A 20,666-nucleotide genomic window follows, 5' to 3' on the forward strand; every position below is an offset into this window, starting at 1 on the left:
TACATTCAACTATATTTTAATGCATATTTAGGCCCTGAACAAAAAACAACTCGCGAGGGGAGGACTAGGGATTAACCCTTAATTAACTTTAAGGAATTAACTTTAGTGTTTAGAATTCAGTTAAAAACCAAAAAAAGAATTCTGTGTGCTTTTTGTTTAAAGTGCTTGTTTTTATTTAATGAATTTATTTATTCACTGGTGGTAGGGTTGGGGGACAATGAAGGGAATGGGGGGGTTCGGCACATATGCTTGAACCACTACTGATTTGATGTAACGGGTGGAATAATTTTAACATGTCACCTGCAGTCCGGGTTAGGGTGGATTGCAGACTGCGGGTCTAAAAGCCAAGACTATTTTGACTCGATTTGAGTGCCTAGCTCGATTTGAGTGTCTAGCTGGGTATGCGGTTTTACCTACTTCGTTTTTCTTATTTTACACTGTAAAAAATTTTTTGTGGCTTAGTAAATTTAACTAAATAAAATTAGTCAATTATATAAAAAAATAGGTTAAAACAAAAACTATTTTTGAGTACAAATAATGCAAAAATGTGAGTAATTCTAGATTAACACATTATTTAGTTAATTCCTAAATTTTATCATGTAAAATTTGTGAGAAGGAAATTAAATAATTATAAAAAAATAATAGACTGTATTAACTTTAAAAAGTGGATGCAAAAATGATGCACTATATTTTTAAGTAAATTTTACATGGAATTTTTAGTAGGCCTAATTGCTTCTCCATGTAAAACTTACTTAAACATTGCAATTGCTTAAATTGCAAAGGCTTAAATTCAATGTAAAACTTACTTTAAAAAAGTGCATGTAAAAATGATGCACTGTATTTTTTATTTTTTTTTAGTAAATCCAGCGTATAATTTTTTATATTATTTTTATCAGTGTACTTAGTTTGTTTAAAACGGTCATATGTGTTATTAAAAATCATCAATATATGCTACGTAATAATAGCAAAAGAACTTATTTATTTTTCACTAAAATAGGAAAGTTTCTTCATGCCACAGTCATAATTTTGGCTAAATGCAGAATATGCGTGCCTATTCTACTTTTTGTAAAAAGCAAAAAGGATTAAGTGAAAATAATGAATCGATACTTGATAAATGGGTGACTTGTTCATTATTGTAATATAAAGAAATGCATTAAATTTTTTAAAAACAAAGCCCGCCTTTTAATCTTTCTGACTAGAGCTGTGCGCCAGGCAAATTCCAAACGAGCAGGGCCGGGTTTCCCAAAAGCATCGCTAAGTAGATCGTAAAAACAATCTTAAAATTCATCTTAGAATTATGGGCCGTTTCCCAAAAGCTTTGTAGCTTAAGTAGCACTCGAAAATCATCATAGATCTACGAGTGCTCTGGAATATTTGTTAATTTATAAGTGCATCGTAAGACAGCAGTGTTACAAGGTCACCTGCAGGACAACCAGCAAATTGCACTCCAAAAAAAAATATTTTTTGAAGGGTATGGCATCTGATTAAAGAAACCAAATAAATATTTACGGTACAATGCAATAATCCTTAATAATAAATAAACATAGATAATAAACAACAAATAAAAATAAAAATCTAAACTATATTATAAAATGCAGAAGGCATTGCGCAGTGGGACGAGTCCTAACTAAATATGAAAAGAATATTTCATGATGCACAAATTATTAAAACATTTAATAAGTCATTGAAAAATAATTAATAATATTTTAAAAAAATATTAGTGCACATCGGCTGAAGATCATTAGCCTAAACAAGCTTCTGCTACAATTACGAGTCATTCAGTAAGTGACATTTCAGCACTTGACAAAGGGATAGCGACTCGTTAGTAGCACTTAAAACCCAGCTGCGAGCGATCGTTTTACCTTGTAGAAAGCGCTCTTGAGTGCTAAGTTCAATCGTTATAGGAAAACCCAGCCCAGGACCATTTCCGACAATAAAATGCTCTGCAAAGTTAACTAAAACAACTGCAAAATTTACCTGTAGCCTACAACGGACTCGAAAGCTACAGAGAGTAATAGCTTTGAGCTGTTAAAAGCAGAACAGACCTTAAAGGAAGGATTGTAAATGGTGGATATAATATGTAAGGGATAATGTAGAGGCAGCCGGTAGTTATTGGGAAATAAGCCCCGACAGTGTGATCAGTTGTATCACACTGAAGGGGCTTATTTCCCAATAACTACCAGCTGCCTCTACATTATCCCGCTTATTACATGGCTACTTGCCACATAAGAAAAAAACTGGACATTAATATGAATTTGAAACATTTTATTGGCATATTGGTTTTAAATGAAAATTTTTATCCTTCCGCAAAACTTTGCACAGATGCATAAAATGATCGTAATACCTTATTAAGATCCTCTGCTTCATACTTGTCTGTCTCCATTTTTTTCTCTTTAACCAGTCTTTGAGAAGTTTTAATGCCCATTCTGTATTTTTTTGTGTGTTGGCTTCGTAGCTGTCATGCTCTATTTTGTCAAGTTCAGTCTCAGTAAGCTGTCTGTGTCTTGTCGTGGTTGTCGAGTGTTTGTCACAAGATGGCGCCAAACAGACAGTAATCTTTATTGATCTTTATTGGCGCGGAGCGATTTTACTCGTGCAAGTAGTCCGGCTATGTGTTATTATTTTGGAGCGGTTATTATTTGAAAAGAACGAACCTGCAAATGTCTCAACTGACCAATCAGAATCAAGCATTCCAGAGAGCCGTGTAATAATAAAATGTAATTTGCAGTCCGGATTTGGGTGGAATGGCACAGGCAGACTGCCGGTCTAAAAACCGAGACCGTTTTGACTTCATTCCGTACACGCTAACAGGCAGCTGCTTCTATAAACGGCTTGTACTTGTTTGTCTCCATGCTCAGTCTGGAAACAGTTAAATGTTTCTAATAACAGCGCGATTTGTAAGTGCATTCCGGTCACGGTATGTATATCAAATGCATATGGTCAAATAGTTCAATTAGTGCTGCTGTCAAATAAGGCTCATGTTTTTGTTCATTACGGCAAGTTACATCCAATATTATCGTTGCACCCGCTTGCTTTATTTTAGCTGCGTCACATTAGCAGCTCCACTCCATCCAGCTGGCTCGCTGACGCTCGGCAAATGTTCGTTGAAGAGACACTGATGTTTTAAGGATAAAACCGCTTCATGCAGTGTTTTTAACGATTTAATGACCTCGGCTGAATTGTCAGGCACTGATAATAACTTAAACGAGGGGTTGTTCTAGTTCACGTTAAGTAAGGGATAATGTAGAGGCAGCCGGTAGTTATTGGGAAATAAGCCCCGACAGTGTGATCAGGACCCGACGCGAAGCGGAGGGTCTTGTATCACACTGAAGGGGCTTATTTCCCAATAACTACCGGCTGCCTCTACATTATCCCGCTTATTACATGGCTACTTGCCACATAAGAAAAAAAACTGGACATGAATATTAATTTGAAACATTTTATTGGCATATTTGTTTTAAATTAACATTTTTATCCTTCCGCGAAACTTTGCACAGATGCATAAAATGATCGTAATACCTTATTAAGATCCTCTGCTTCATACTTGTCTCCATTTTTTCTCTTTTAGCCAGTCTTTGAGAAGTTTTAATGCCCATTCTGTATATTTTTGTGTGTTGGCTTCGTAGCTGTCATGCTCTATTTTGTCAAGTTCAGTCTCAGTAAGCTATCTGTGTCTTGTCGTGGTTGTCGAGTTTTTGTCACAAGATGGCGCCAAACAGACAGTAATCTTTATTGATCTTTATTGGCGCGGAGCGATTTTACTCGTGCAAGTAGTCCGGCTATGCGTTATTATTTTGGAGCGGTTATTATTTGAAAAGAACGAACCTGCAAATGTCTCAACTGACCAATCAGAATCAAGCATTCCAGAGAGCCGTGTAATAATGCTACATATTTGCCATGCTATACATAAATGCTTTAATATCATTAATATAATATCGATAACGCGGTCTGGCCGCCTTTCAGCGCTGTAACACCGGCAACGGTAAATGGCAGTGAGCCCAGCTTTTATTTTGAAAAGAGCTTATTGAGGGGGCGTGGCATTACTTTGAAGCAATACCCCTGATTGGCTGACTACACGCGTGGATCGTAGTGACAAACTCTGCGGAAAGATAGTGCCAAAAAGATCTGTAGACTTGTGCAGAAGGATTCGTGAATGCCCTGTGATTTGCAAACACAGATTCAACACTTGCATGCTGAACTTTGCACAGAATGTGTAAGAATTTCTTTTTACAATGGTTGGAAAATACAAGTTAGACTGTGTTTGTTTGCAAATTGTGAGGAGGGCATTTGTAGATTTTTTTAATGGAAAACAGCGAAACAGTTGTGCCAAAATTCTGAAAACAAATGCAACACAATCTACAAACAAATAATGACCCTCACGCGCAGACAAATCACTTTGCATTCATTTAAATTCTGTTTGTCAAGTACAAGTCAATGATTTCTATTTGTGAATCATAAAGAGTTGGTTTGCGGATTTTAAATCTATTTGTAAATCGCATTTTATATTTGTATGTCATGAAGAGTCTGTTCGTGGATTTTTATATATTTGTAGATCTCGTTTTACATTTGCGGATCATGAGGAGTTTGTTTGCAGATTTGGAACCTATTTGCAGATTTGTTTTGTGTTTACAAATTGTAGTCTCTTCATTTTCAACGATTATGGCATTATTTTGTCACCAAAGCGAAACAATAGTGTCAGAATTCTGAAAACAAATGTGACACAATCTACAAATAGAAAATGATATTCATCTGCAAAGAAGTCACTTTACATTCATTCAAATTCTGGTTTTCAAGTACAAGTCACTGATTTCTTTTTGAAAATCATGCTTTATATTTGTGGATCACAAAGACAATTCGTAGATCTTGTTTTACATTTGCGGATCACGAGGACTGTGTTTGTGGATTTTTTATCTATTTGTAGATTGCGTTTTGTGTTTACAAGTTTTAATATCTATTTGTGACTTTTACTCTGTCCATTTTCAATAATATTGGCATCAAATTACCCCCATAAGATTGGCTTTGTACATGGGTGTTTGAATCATTATAAGACCCCTTTTAACACACTTTAAGAAAGGATATTGCTCCCACTTACTTTTTCTCTAATTTTTAATCAGTCAAATCCATTCCACTAGATAGAAATGCCCTAATAAATTAAACTCCATTCCACAGTTTAGCTACAGCCTTGAATTTCACATGGCTGCTTCCACAATTTATTCCATTTGACTCATTTAGAGTCCATATAATTTAAACTCCATTTCGTGTTTTTTATACACTATGTGACTTTCATGACACGCCTTGGTTTCCGTAGTGTTGTGATACACCAATAGGACATAGCAACAGTTTAGAGAGGAGAAATTAAACATTAAAATATTTGTCAGTTTCTAAATAAAAAGTATAGTGCAGGGGGGCATTCCTGGTCCTGGAGGGTCACTGTCCTGCAAAGTTTAGCTTCAACCCTAATCAAACACACCTGAAAATCCCAATCAAAGGCCATATGACTTTCAGGTGTGTTTGATTAGGGTTGGAGCTAAACTTTGCAGGACAGTGGCCCTCTAGGACCAGGAATGCCCACCCCTGGTAAATCGCATTTACTAATAATTATACGTGAATAAATAATTTTTTTACAGATGCAATATGTTAGAAACTATGCATCACGATCGCATCGTTAACTTTTTATGCCAATGCACCGAGCGTATCTGGGAATCTTCCCATCTCTACTAGGCTGCACCGTTTTATTGGCCTATAATTGGTATCACCATATATATATATATATATATATATATATATATATATATATATATATATATATATATATATATATATATATATATATATATATGTATATATATATAACCAATATTATTATTATATTTATGGACATTAGCTGTTGATCATGGTAGATTATATTCTACCAATCAAAGGGGTGAAAAACACACGATAATAGCTGCGGTTCCATTACAGTTTTGCGCAAAACTTATGCAATATTTTCTAAATGTCAATAAAAAACTTTATGCGACTATGATATGCGACTAAAACATAGTTTTTCCTCTTGCGATAAGTCAACCCAAACTTCACGTTTACTAATATCACATGCTATGCATCAGGTGATGTGACAATGCGAAAAAAAAATTGTTTCCATTGAAGTTTTGCGAAATACTCATATTCTGAATTGCGTAAAAAAATACCTCATTTGAGCGTGAAAACGTTTTTGCGATATATGGGAGATTTTGTGAAATGTAATATTTTCAATTTGCAATGTCAGTTTGCGCAATTTGAATGGTAATGGAAACGCAGCTACTGACACAATTGCAGTTTGTACGATCTGCACTTTCACCACATAATACTTTGAAACAAGGGGTAAAGAGCAAAATTATTGTTATCCATTGGTATTGCAGATGTCATTCTAAGTAACCAAATGTACTGTATAGGCACAGAAATGTTTTATTTGTGCATTTCTACTTTACACTTTTTTGGAGAAATTCGGTATGCTTTACTTGTAATATTATTTGCAAGATGTTGTAAAGAAAAAAGAACCTAAATTAAAGGCATTTCACATTACAGATTTTTAAGGACAGATGTCTTTCTCTGTTATTTCTCTTCATCTTTTATCTCTTTAATGCACACAGTACTTCCAGACCGAAGTATTGATATTGTTTGAGCAGAAGGGTAGATGTTAAACCATGCCAGCCTTCTTTTCGATTCATTATGCACCTCTCAGTCCGGTAATTGATAGAGAAAGAACAAAGTGATGAAAGACATGAGTAGTTCTTGGAGCTGGATTAAAGATCTAATGTCAGTTTTTGATCAGCATGATAGAATCGTAAAAACAAGGCAATGCTGTATCACGCATTATTGATTTCTCAAGTGTTTGTGAGAGCGAACACACACAGACATCGTCAATAAATGATGTCTTGTTCTCAAAATACAAATAAGAGAAAATCCTCTCCTTTCTTCACTGCTCTTTTGAGCTCCAAAATTGCCTCTTAGAAAATCAAAGACAAGCCTCAGGGTCATCATATTTTTTAACAGTGATCTCAATAATAAACCGATACATACGCAGTCTATTCTGTTCTATTCATTTCTTCTGCTTTGAAGAGTTGAAATTATTGATGTGACTTTTTGTGTTGTACTGTGACACGTGGTAAAACCCAAATAAATCAATGTACAAAAATGACAAATGTTTAAAGAGACCACTAATAGAGCTTCTTGGGTTGTGGTCGAAAAACCACAGAAGATAATTAGCATTTTTGAGCCATTGGTTCCCTTGGGAATTTCCTATGGGTTTTTTAGAATGGTGGTTTTGGATAAAGTAAAATCAAGTCTGTGGTTCAAATCACTTGAGACTTTCACTTGTGTTCACACAGTCATACTTCGTCTAAAACGTGAATTTAAAAAAATATATTTTGATTTTTTTTATATAATAAGTCTTTGGTGTCCCCAGTGTGTGTATGTGAAGTTTTAGCTCACAGATTATTTATTATAGCAAGTCAAAATTGCCACGTTGTAGGCACAAGCAAAAATGTGCAGTTTTTGGGTGTGTTTTTAAAATGCAAATGAGCTGATGAAATGCAAACACTGATTGCAATGATGGTGGTTTGTTTAAATCAATTGTCATTTTTTTTTCTCTCTTTTTCTCTGCACTGCCGTGGTTGGATAGTGCAGACTAAGGGGCGGTATTTTGTAATAAGACTTGCTATTTACGTCACAAAACAGTAAAATCTAAATGACCTATTTTTTCACATGCTTGCAGAGAATGGTTTACCAAAAAAAGTTACTGGATTGATCTTTTTCACGTTTTCTAGGTTAGTACAGTAGAAGCACTGGGGACTCAATTATAGCACTTAAACATGGAAAAGTCAGATTTTTACACTATTTTTACCCCTTTAAAGCCACTGTGAAATCAGTTTTTTAATGTAATCCAACTGAACCCCATTCACACAGGCCTTTGGTCCCAGAAAATACCCGTAAAATTGTTAGACAAGCGTCTGTGTGAACACAAACTCGTCCCGCTAATCTTCTGGGATCGTTGCCGGAAAGAGGCCCTAGTCAGATACACGGAAAACCCTGTGTGTGAACAAGAAGCCGAAACAATGCCGTAATGGGCTTGTCATAGTGAGGACGCGCACGTCATCACAACAAAAGTTATGGTTCAGCTCCTTAAAACGAGAGATAACATGCATATAAACATTCACCACGAGAAATGTTGCAAACTAGATTGAAGCAGTTATCAGGAAATGATAAATGAGGCGCATAAACAATGACGCACGTGCCGTAGTGAGGACGCGCGTGTCATGGCAACATGAAGTTGGTTCAACTCTTTAAAATAAGGGATTTACAACATTCACGACGAGAAATGTCAGCAAACTGGACTGAAGCAGATATCAGGTAAGTTAGCTCGTTACTTACTGCGTTGAAACGGAGATCATTCAGCGGCATAAAAGAATATTGCGTCACGTGCTCGTTTGAGCTATAATAAACAAAAATGCCCGCGCGTCATCCCAACAAGATATATTGTTCCGCTCCTCAAAATGCGGGTTTTAAATGCATATTAACAATCACGATGAGAAATGTCTGAAAACTGTATTAAAGCAGAGATCAGGGAGCTTGTCAAATATCCACTCTGAAGCTGAGATCATTCACCAGCATTAGAACGGCACGTCACGCGCTCCTTTATAGTCTTATCATAAACAAAAATGCACGCGAGTGGTTTCTGGAGAGAGAAATAATAAATAATATGCAAACTTCAGACGCTGCGTAGAAGAGAGAGGGCGGGACTTTCAACAGGTCACGTGTCTTCCCGCGACCATCAGATGCTGGCTAATCATGGCAGTGTGAATGAACAAAAAATCTAACGATCCTGGAAAAATCCAGGATGCATTTTCCATGTATTTCCGGAATGTCTGTGTGAAAAGGGCTCAACAGTGTGGCTACAGATATACAGTTTGTCATCATTATTGATTATATGTTGATCTGTTTTATTCTGTTTCATTTATTTCCACTTTGGCAACTTGTGTTACAGCAAGAGAAATCCCAGCTGAGGAAAGAGCTGTGGAGGATTGAGGATGTGCTCGCAGGCCTCAGCTCCAGCAAAGCCAACTACAATGTGACCATTGACTCAGTGAGGAATCCAGGTGAGAGCGGGCCACTGTCCGCCACCACCCCCATGCACTGGACCACAGTCAGAGGTACTGAGGTCAAGCATCAAATGGATCTCTGGTTACTGCCTGCGGGTCCTACTGATAATCATGGGTGTGTGTTTTCTGTACTCTATGTGATATTGGCGTGCGGGATGCTTGTGTGACCCAGAGAGGAAACTCGTGCCTTCAGCGTCATTGTCCGCAGTGCCTTCTCTCCCTGCAAGCACTTCCATAGGAGAGCTGAAAGCTGGTCAACCCAGTCCTCACCTCAGCCCGGTGCAATCTACCCAACATCCCATGCAGCTCTTGCAAGGACTCCACAAACCAAAATGGGTGATTGAAATTAAATGATCTACTTCTACTTCTCTATTTATTTAAAAACCTGAGCATCTACACTGTATATATTTCTATAAATATGGACTTTTTTTATTTATAGCCTGAAGAAGATGTTCCACCCAGACCTCCTCTCCCTAACCTCTACAGTCCTGATGAACACCCCCCAGCTGTGCCACCTCTTCCCAAAGAGACCTCCGTCATCCGACACACATCTGTGCGAGGCCTGAAACGACAGTCTGATGAGCGCAAACGCGATCGTGAGATTGGGCAGTACACCAATGGGGATCAGAAGGTTTGTCCTGCTAATTTTTTTTCTTCTGTGATAATAGCTTTATGTTAATAGGCTCTAAGCTGTTGTCTTCTGGATCTCTAGATCGAGCTGCGAGCATTCCTCAGTGAGCCTGAACTGCTGGGAGTTGGTGGACAAATGGTGGGCTTAGGCCGTGATAGTGGCTATCAGACCCTGCCAAACAGAGGTATACACAAAGACCCAAACCGATACACAGCTACAATCGTGACAATAATAACAATAAAGCAAGATTACTGTGTGTAAACACAAAATTTTTAGTTATTCTTGTAGGAATGATTATGAAGTGATGGTAGGCAGTTAAGCTAGGAGTTCTAAGAGATAAGAGGTTTTTCTTATCCAGTGCAACTTTTCTTAGGTTTGACCAGCTCATCATCACGACTACATCAGTCAACAAACATTTCCTCGTTTGTCACCCTCAGAAGAGGAGTCACCACAACAAGCTTGAAGGTAGGAGGGCAAACAAGCACTGGAATTGTTGTGCTATGCACCTTACAGTATGTTCAAACACAAAAGTTAGTAATGTGACGTATTTCCGTTTTTTTGTGCAAAACTTCCATTTTTATAGCCAGCCAGTAAAACACAGTGACGTGGGAGCATTCATAAAATATCTTATGGAAAATATTTACTATACCTGCCATTTATAACCCAATGGGAGGATGAAATGAAGAAGTGGCCAAAATATCACATGAAGATATATTTAATCATTTTGTGTTGTTGCTTGAGGGTGAGGAATGCGCCACTACTGTATAAAAGCACAGAGACATATCAGTATCTGTACAGTGGGAAAGCCATTCGAGTGTTTGTACATGAAATAGACAAAGATTTTGTGTTTTTAACATTTTCAGGCATTTTTAAAATGTCACAACTGTCCCTATGTTGAGGTTTTTTTAAACTACAATTTTTTATTGACTTTTATGGCGACACATCACGCTTCACGTGGCAGTATTTCTCATTCAGCGCATTGTAAGTTATTTGATCAAACCATCATAAACATATTAAACTATTACATTTATTCAGTATTGTTTTTTGTTTTATGAAAATATATTATTATATTGCTTCCTAAGCACTAGACCAGAGCTTATTATTTGCTTATTTAAAAATTATTTGCTGTTTTATATAAAACATAACAAAAGTATTGGCAAGAACACATTATGAACTATTATAAACATTAAGGGCTCTATTTTAATGATCTAAGCGCATTGTCTAAAGCGCACAGAGCAACGTCTAAATGGGCGTGTCCGAATCCACTTTTGCTAATTTAATGACGGGAAAAATGGTTTGTGCGCCGAGCGCATGGTCGAAAAGGGTTGGTCCTTCTTTTTTAATGAGTAATGGGAGTATTTTGGGCGTAATGTGCAATAAACCAATGAGAGTCTCACCTCTCATCCCCTTTAAAAGCAAGTTGCGCTGGCGCAATGTCTAATATCTATTTAGATGACGGACTTTGTAAACCGAAAAACTAAGCGGAGGAAGAAGATCCCCAGTTTAGGATTAATGTTAAATAATTGTGTTGTTTTTCACGTGCATTTAAATGGTTATTTTTTATTAAAACCTTTTAAACCCGTTTTCTTTTAGTCATGGAAGTAAAAAAGCAGGCTTTTAATTGCTTTAAATGTATGGCTTTTCAATATCATCAAAAATAATTTACGTATGTAAGAAAAGGTTTGTACTCTAAAAATACTTTATTTGTAACAAACAGGAGATAAAGAATTTACAAACGGCTCTCTGCACGTTTCAGCATGGACAGCGTCAGTTTTTTTAAAGCATTACTTTAAAATGTTTCTCATCTCACCATATCCACAGGTACAGTCATCATATACAATAAATCCGTGAGGTAGCATTTAAAAAAAAAAAACATTTAAAAACAGATGTATTTGTTTAAAGCAAAGCATTTATTTACTTACCAGGCTACAGGTGAAGCAGCTCTTTGCGCCGTCTAACGTCTCATAATTAGTCCTCATTTATGTCCAAGAGACTCAATAATAATCTTTTACATTCAATCCTTTAATCTTTCATATTTAAAAGCGTTTTTGTGCTGCTGCGCATTCATGTATGTGATAAGCAAACTCGCGTTGTCGTCCCGTATGTCCCGTTTATAGGCGTATATTACTATATAACTATTATTATACGTATAATGCGCTCTTTAAATAACAAAAAACACTATTGCGCTATAGTTTATTTTAGTTGCCTCAAAATAGCAACGCGCCAACAATGCGCCTGAACACACCTCGTTTTCAGACCAGAACGCCCATGGGCGCAAAAGGGGGCACAAATGCATTTGCTATTTAAACAACGTGGTGCTAAACGTGAAAATGATAATTGCGCAGGGTGGAAACTAGCAAAAGAACTTGCGTCACGCGTTGCGCTGCATTGCGCCGTGTGTAAGATAGAGACCTAACTAATAAGCAGTTAATGTCACATATATTTTGTACTGAAATCGTATTTTTGTAATAATATATAGTAGCAGAATAAATAAACCAGCTAAATCAGCAGTAGTTGTTTTTAAATAATTATTGTATGTATTGTCCACTGGCAGTTTCTATGAAAGGTTTTACTGAATGGATGTGTGGATACAGATCATGGGTGCACGTGCACCACATACACATTCAGCTCTTATGCATGGATTATGGTTAAAAAAAAAGGTTTTGTAGAGATTTACTGCGTTTGTACTAGCTACTATGACAACCCCTAACTGCACAAATGATCCCATTCTTACTGGATTTCATAATAAACTTTAACAAGCAAGTCAAAAAAGCGCACTCGTGTCCCTCGCAAATACCACTAACATTAGCTTTAGTGGCTCACTGGAAGTTTTACATAAAGAGCTCAAAGATGGCGGCGCCCACATTTATGGTCAAAATAAGGTGGATAGTCAAAGAGAGCTTTGGCAGAACTAACAAGCAACAGGTTGATTTGAGACAGCACGCAGTGCAAACCACTAAGCCTATGAAATAAAATAAAAAATCCATTGTGCACGAAATAATTTATTTTGCCATAATGCCCAGCTATTATCCTCATTATCACAATCGGACAATCATACTTAAGTATTCCAGAGAGCCATGCAATAAAACAAAATACATTATAAGAAGACATGCATGTATGATATAATCTGACTGTAATCTGATTTTACTGGATAGTGAACCAGAGTCCCTCCTCTGTCTCTTTTTCCCACTTGCTCCTTGATTTTCTCTGGGCTGTTTATTCCAGCATTACTAACATCCACTGATGTTTCTTAGGAAAGACCAAAGAGTGCCTTGGAGCGACTGTACTCAGAGGAGCCTTCGCAGCAGCGCAGTCGCATGAGCGCCGAGGAGCAGCTGGAAAGGATGAAGCGTCACCAAAAGGCTCTCGTACGCGAGCGTAAGAGAACGCTTAGCCACAACGAACGCCAGGCCTCCTCATCTCGAACTTCCTCCTCGTCCATCTCCAGACCGGTGTCTGCTGACCTGGGATCAGTACGTTAAAGCACAAAACACATGCGATCCTAAAGAGAGGACTGATGCCCTGACATAAACTCGGCTATTTACACTGTTTTGATGGAGAACTGTAAGGTTTGGCATTTTTATGCTCACGTTTTACTGAAGTAGTGTCTAGCGCAGGTAAGTACTGTATGTATGTGGGAGGTGTTGTGGAAGAGGGCGAGAGAGATTCAGTCACGTGCAAAAGAATGTTCAAGAGCTACATGAAATGCTGTGTCCAAATGAAAGACAGATACATGTGTTAAGATAAAACTGAGAGATTGATTTTTATTACAGTTTTTATTCAGAAGTCTAATAATATCCGTATTCAGTTGAAACTCAGTTGGGCTTTTGCGATAGCTTATGCAGATGCACAGCCTGATCTTACGTGAATTCATTACTATTTTACAAGGTGGCTAATTTGTATAATTTCATATAATGTGAATCATACAATAACCAAGAAAAAAGCCCTAAACTTAACATTACTGGGGTGAAAGCAGATTATTCTATAACATATAGATGAGATTGTATGAACTCACAGAATTAACCACCTCTTGAAATAGTTCAGGTTGCCATAAGGTACATCTTCATCAGTGAGATGCATCTTCATCAGCATCTTTTCATTAGGGGTCTATAAGCCCGAGTCAACACTAACATCAGAATGCTCCTTTAACCCTTAAACATTAACTCAATGCTCCAGGTTTAAGAGAAAGATTTGTTTGTGAACTCATACGATTAACAGATTTACAAGCTCTCAAGCCTTTTAGCTGTCCATCACTCAGCCATAATGATTATAGTGCAGCTTCAGCCTGCCAAAAATACATCATTCCCAGACGCTTTGTGCTTACTTCACTAATTTATTTATTTTTTCACTAATTTCGCCCAATTTCACTTTTCATACCTGGCTTGCTAATAACCAAGGTCAAACAAAACCTGCAAAATTGAATATCTTTTATTTTAAGCACACTATTGTATATGACATGATTTTGTGTCATCATATTTCCTTCATGTTTAATTTTTCTTTTAAGTAGTCAGTTTCTTTGCTATTCAGCAAAATGTGACTCCAAAGCTTATCTTCGATAGTTTTAATCTTTTTACAATCCTTTGATGGTTTTATAATTTTACATAATGTTTTTTTTCTAAATGTACTAGCATGTACGGTATTCACTATGAATGAGGCTTGTGGATGGCGATGTTGTTGTGATCGTACGCATGCTGAATGCATGTGTGTGTGCCTGTCTCTCTCCATCATTGTTTTTCTTTGTAGTACTTACTGAGCATGTTTTTTAAATCACTTGTATGGTCGTAACAATATAATAGCAAAGTGTAGCGTAATTTACAAAAGGAAAATCAGCTTTGCTTCTTTCTCTATATTTTTATATATGTCGATGTTTGCCGAAAAGAAATAAACTCTTTGCTAGTAAAACAACAACAACAAAAACAGGGTCATTGTACTTTTTCTGTCTACTGTGAATGTGTAACCACACTTTACATCCGACACTGGTTATTTTGTCCAGTAAGCACAATAAAGCCTGGGAATGAAGCATGTTTATGAATTTGCTGATTTTTATTGCATGGTGCTTGGCCTATAGGAGTGATGTACACTACGGTTTGAGAGCTTGAACACAATATCACCCCACCTCACATTTGTCAGTAGCCTACATGTGTTTTCTTAAAGGGATAGTTCACCCAAAAATGAAATTTCTGTCATCATTTAGTCACCCTCATGTTGTTACAAACCCAAATAAATTTCTTTGTTCTGATGAACACAAAGGCAGATATTTTAGAAATGTTTGTAACCAAACCATTTGTGGACCCTATTCACTTCCATAGTAGAAAAAAAAGAATACTATGGAAGTAAATGGGGTCCACAAGTGGTTTTATTACAAACATTTTTCAAAATATCTTCTTTTGTGTTCATCAGAACAAAGAAATGTATACGGGTTTGTAACAACATGAGAGTGAGTAAATGATGACAAAATTTTCATTTTTGGGTGAACTATTCCTTTAAAAGACTCATTTTTTAGCTTTTCATTTTACTTAAGGAGCACACAGAGAGATCATTTGGTTTGCATCACAAATATTTATTTAATAGCATACTGTATGTACAATGTTTGGGGCACACATGAAATATGTTGGTTCAAAGGGATTTTAAAAAAGGAGTAATAAATAGGTACCCACACAGAAATCTGATACATTACAATATTTTAATATTTGGCATAATATCAGATTTTTGTATGTTTTAAAATTTTGTTTTCTTGCACATGAACTTAGGAACGTTAACATATACAGGTGATTCTCATGAAATCTAGATTTAGAAGGTGTCTCGCATAAGAATTTTTAAAAAGCCCTTGAAGCCATTTTTTTTTTTGCACATATTAGATTAAGGTCTGAACTTACTATAACCACGATTTTAGAGGATTTAAAAAATATTTCCTATAGAATTATTTAAATTTTTTTGATTATTATTATCAAAAATGATCATTACCGCAACATGATATTACATTAAATATATGTATATTTATATGTATATATATAAATAAATTTCAACTTTCATCTGGAGAGAAAAAAATAAGAACTTGACCTATAGGAGTGATGTACACTACGGTTTGAGAGCCGTACATCTTGAGTCTCACAGTAAATTATGTCCCTTCCCAATAATTTTTTTTTTAAATGTTAGTTCCTTGAGGACTTAAACAATGATTGAAAATTGTTGCGGAGGTCTTGGACACATTTATAGGCTATTCCTTATTATTGTCTCTACATTTACCAATGATCACCAAATACCACATTTTTAAACATGCTCTGAAGCTTTTTATTTTTTAGATTTTTTAATTATTAATATTTCTATGTCAAAGAACCCAAATCCAGTCATGGGCACTTTGCGGTAATATGAATTTCCCCTTAAATGTGGAAAAAATCTACGAAATTGGTTTGTATGATGTCATTTGAAATCATGTGCAAAATAGTACATGAAGAGATGTTTGTAACTGTATGCTTCTTATTTTGATACCCTTACTTTGCATTTACTTTTTTTTATCAAACTGTTTCATGACACCTCATAAGTCTAATTTCTCGAGAATCACCCATACACTGTAGCATGCAAATATAGTTTTGCTGCTTATAAAAACCCAAGGTTAAGTGTAGTGTCAAAAACTCTTTTAAAACACCTTCACTGCTTATTTTCTATATTTTATAAGAAGGTTACACCAAAAGATATTTTTGAAATTTGTGACCCTGCCTATGAGATTTCAGCTCAAGTCATTTCCTTTGTGTGTGATGTACTTTTTTCTACATAAAATCATCCTACATAATGTAAATATTCATTTTGTGAAAATATAACCTTGAAATCTTTAATATTGACTGAGTAAGGCCATGATAAAGTTTGAAATCAATGCAGAATCAGTGAGTGAAATCAAACGTTGATGCTTCTAATTTAATAATTAGACTTAATGAGACTTTATCCTGGATTTTAAACATGAAGTCACATTATGGACATATTTTGTTTCATTGATCCAAAAAAATCTGTTCTTATTGGATAAGTGATAATGGCAAGATCAATTATCTGTCTTGAATGTCAACCACCTTTACCTGTCCTATAGAGGAGAATATTGTTTCGTATAAAAATTGTATCCGACTTTGCCTTGTCCAGAGTTGGTGGTGTGTGAGGTGTAGCTGTCTGAGTGCTGTGTGTCTGTGTGTCCTCAGTGGAGGAGAGAGCAGGACTTTGATTTGCAGCTGCTGGACCGAGCAGTACAGGGTGAGGAGAGACCGGCTGAGCACAAAGAGAGACAGCGCTCTCACTCCGATGAATGGCTCACCCTGAGCAGCACACCCATGAGAGAGCTGGACCTGGAGCCGCTGGACTATCAGTTAGACCTTAGCAAAGAGGTACAGTAACCCTTCTGCTTTCCCATCTTTCTTTGTCTCTGAGAGAAGACCTTCAGTTTGAATAACTTGTCATTTTGACCCAACTGCAGAAAGGGTCGGAATGGTTATGATCTCCTATCTTCAAACATTTGCAAAGATGAACATTTAGACTTCATTAAGATGAGTGGAATAAAGGTAAAAGTGCAAATAAGTGTCAGATAAATAAACTGCTTTAAAATATACTGTAGGATCACGTTAGACTAAAACTACAGAACAAAGCTCAGCACACATGTTAAAAATATTACAAATGAATGATAATAACTGAGTTGCCATCACATGTTTAAATGCAAACTGTCCGGCACCTGTGCTGTCGGCATGCAAGAATTTAAAACCACTGTTTCCATCCCTCCTTAAAACAATAGCTACTGCCATACAAAGACAAAGTGCACTGAAACTGAGTAAAAAGCCCTTCAAATATTTTCACCAGCCATTCAAACATGTTACTGCAATTTTGACACTCTTGTTTCTCTGAAATGAGAGAAAATTGAACCATGAGACTTTATCAATTTTAACCAACTGTGTAGTTACTGCACGTTACCTTTGTAGGACAGAACAGATGGATGTGATGTAACTCATTGTTTGCTCTCATTACCTGTATATAGCTGTCAAGACCACAGAAAGTTGCCATCCCTGAGCGCTATGTAGACCAGGAGCCAGAAGAGCCACTGAGCCCTCAGGAGATGGAGGCCCGTCACCGTAAAGTGGAACGTATCAAAAGCATCCTGACTAAGTCCAGGTACTAAGTCTCATCCCTTCGGGAGTGCTAGCATCTTCTGTCATCTTAGTTTTGGCCATCCGAGATGTAAATTCGGTTGCTTAGAGGTTGTTCGTCATAACTCAGGAGATTTGACATACTGCAGTTCTTATTTATGTTTTAGCTTTGGGAAAATACAATATATAGTAAATTAAATGTATAGTAATAATACATTTAATTTACAGTTAAGTAAATTAAATGTATGGAGGTTTAAAATGAATGTACTGGTTTTGGATTGAATGAAAAATGTGTTGAATCTTCAGCGGAGTTTCACGCTTGTGCTTGGGGGAGCACCTACCTGCGAACAAGGGTACTACATGCTTTAAAATTAGCGGGAGAGTGCTGCTTGGTTTTTAAATATGGTACCATTTTAGCCTTAAATGTGGTGTGTGTAAATTTTAGCAGCATCTTGTGGAAAGATTTGAACAAATTGCAACCAACAGCTCACCGCTCAATTTCAAAACACATATGGTAGCCGCCACAGGACAAACATGACATCATCTAACTGTGCGTTCACACCAGACGCGAATGAAGCGAATAAATCATGCTATTTGTGCATGTGCTTGAATATTTTGAGTTAACTCGCTTTATTCGCACATGAAATTCAGACGTGAATACGCTGAATACTTTAGCTAGCTTGCAGTCTCAATATGTATATATATGGCTCATATTGAGTAAAAACTGTTTTTACAACCGACCAGATTGTCATCACTTTCTTCCAATCAAGACCCTTTTTATTCCTGTTTCTAAGTACGAAGATGTGTCATATAGCTCCGGGTGTCCACATACTGTGACAATTATTTGGTCTTTTGTTGTTTCTTATTTGTTGCGATGTAATCACATCACTACTAGAGCACGCTCCTGATTGGTTAACGCCACACGAATATTTAGATTTTTCGTTATGCTTGTCATTCGCATTGCCTAATTTGTGCGAATCACGCCGCAGGATGTCTGTCGCATCTTTGCATTGACTTAACATGTAAATCACTCGCGCTTAATGCTTCATTTGCGTTTGGTGTGAGCGCACCATCAGACAACGTAGGGACAAAACGCTCTGTAGAACAAGTTGTCTGCTACTGTAGAAACATGACAGCAACTTTCATGTAAGGTGACCCATGGTGTATGTAGATAAAAACGGCTCATTCTAAGGTAATAAAAACAATACAGTTAATTTTGTAAGGTCTTCATACCCCACTGATAATTTAGTTATGTAATAAATAATTAACGACGGGCCGTTGAATTATAAGAAAATAATGCACACCCAAGGTGGTAATGAGACAAGACCCGAAGCGGACAACAGAGTCGATTATTCCTCTTATATCCCCGGTTACCAAAAACATTGCTCTGGTGTCTATTTTGAAGACATTTGACAAGTTAGGTGTGCATTTACAAAAAAAATAATCAACACCCATGGAACATTTCTCAGCCAATCAGAATAAAGCATTCAACAGCCCCGTGGTCTAAGTATATTATATTGCATTGCTGTCAAGAGATTAATATTATGATTAGACACATAAAAATGAATTCTCATATTTCATTAAAAGCTCAGACAAAATCATAACTGGCTCTTGTCTGGGGGGCAGTGCCCCCCCAAACTCCGACTATGGTCTTCAGTAATATAGAATTACTGAATAATATTAATTGCAGTCTAATTGCAGATTCCTTGGTCTTTATCTCAGAGAATGTGTTGAAAAAGTTTCCATGTATCTTAGATTTTACACTGATTGCTGTTTAGTGGAAATCTCATCTGTGTTTTTACTTTTTTATGGGGTTATAAGGAATAGCTGTTGACTGTTAAGCGTGTTTTTCTCTTTGAATTCACCTTGATGTCTTTGTGTTTGTTTGTTTGTTTGTTTGTGTGTGTAAGTGTCCAGAATATGCCTTCTACAGCAGCAGTAGATAAGCCAGTGCTGTCAGATGTAGACTTGGCTCTGCAGGAAAAGGAAAGAATTATCACAATGTCATATGCTTTAGCATCAGAGGCGTCGCTCAAGAGCAAACAAGTGGCAGGTATAGTAATGCTTACACCATTTAACTCTTTATGTTACACCAGTACATCACCATGCTGGGGAACTCTGGTCATGGCCATTGTGCTGCAAAGTTCAGCTCCTTTGTTAGTTAATCAATCCATGTCTTTAGAATTACTTGAACATTGCAGAAAGTTATGGATTGCAGTTTCTTTAAAATGTCTTTATTTAGCAGATGCTTTTACATTGCAAAAAAAATAATTTATTGAACTTATTTAGTTTTTGTCTTGCTTTCCAGTATAAATATCTAAAAATTCTTGAATTAAGATACATTTACTTAAAGGAACAGTATGTAGGATTTTGGCCAAAACTGGTATTGCAATCACAAAACGTGTGGCTAAAACTGGTACTGCAATCACACAGCTGGTGGCCAAAATACCAAATGACAACATAAACATCAGTTGAGGGCTGCAACTCCATTTTTTAAATGACAATATCCTGGCCGGACCGCTGTTGTGAGTGATATAAGTATTTGAAATGAAAATTATTTCTTAATGTCTAGTGACATATCAGGGCCATTTTATGATTAATTGATATAAATTTCTTACATACTGTTCCTTTAATAAGCAAAATCACTTAAGATATTGAAGTAATTTCCCGGACAGGTTTTAGATTAATCTAGGACTAGGCCTTGGTTATATTAGGACATTTATAGGAGTCATATGACCCGATTTCACGTTTTTCTTTGTTTTTAGAGTGTTAAAAGATGTCTGT

At 36.5% G+C, this 20,666-nt stretch overlaps 2 protein-coding genes across 16 annotated transcripts in view; one reads left to right on the forward strand and one right to left on the reverse strand.

Moving 5' to 3' along the window:
* nucb2a (nucleobindin 2a) overlaps nucleotides 1-20,666 on the reverse strand; it is a 572,456-nt gene that overhangs the window by 138,173 nt on the left and 413,617 nt on the right. The gene's annotated exons all lie outside the window — the stretch shown is intronic.
* The window catches only part of plekha7b (pleckstrin homology domain containing, family A member 7b), a 149,912-nt gene that overhangs the window by 120,441 nt on the left and 8,805 nt on the right, over nucleotides 1-20,666 (forward strand). For 11 of the 15 annotated variants that reach the window (XM_065248866.2, XM_065248867.2, XM_065248862.2 and 8 more), the window contains 9 exons: nucleotides 9,020-9,185; nucleotides 9,307-9,470; nucleotides 9,574-9,765; nucleotides 9,847-9,949; nucleotides 10,139-10,230; nucleotides 13,020-13,238; nucleotides 16,950-17,132; nucleotides 17,774-17,907; nucleotides 19,793-19,935. In XM_065248866.2, the coding sequence (XP_065104938.1) occupies nucleotides 9,020-9,185; nucleotides 9,307-9,470; nucleotides 9,574-9,765; nucleotides 9,847-9,949; nucleotides 10,139-10,230; nucleotides 13,020-13,238; nucleotides 16,950-17,132; nucleotides 17,774-17,907; nucleotides 19,793-19,935 (1,396 nt within the window). Of the gene's footprint in view, nucleotides 1-9,019; nucleotides 9,186-9,306; nucleotides 9,471-9,573; nucleotides 9,766-9,846; nucleotides 9,950-10,138; nucleotides 10,231-13,019; nucleotides 13,239-16,949; nucleotides 17,133-17,221; nucleotides 17,307-17,773; nucleotides 17,908-19,792; nucleotides 19,936-20,666 lie in introns of those variants that run through there. The other 4 variants (XM_065248865.2, XM_065248876.2, XM_065248871.2 and 1 more) reach the window with 2 other exon arrangements.

This window comes from Paramisgurnus dabryanus, chromosome 2 (genome assembly GCF_030506205.2).
Source record: "Paramisgurnus dabryanus chromosome 2, PD_genome_1.1, whole genome shotgun sequence".
NCBI lineage: Eukaryota > Metazoa > Chordata > Actinopteri > Cypriniformes > Cobitidae > Paramisgurnus > Paramisgurnus dabryanus.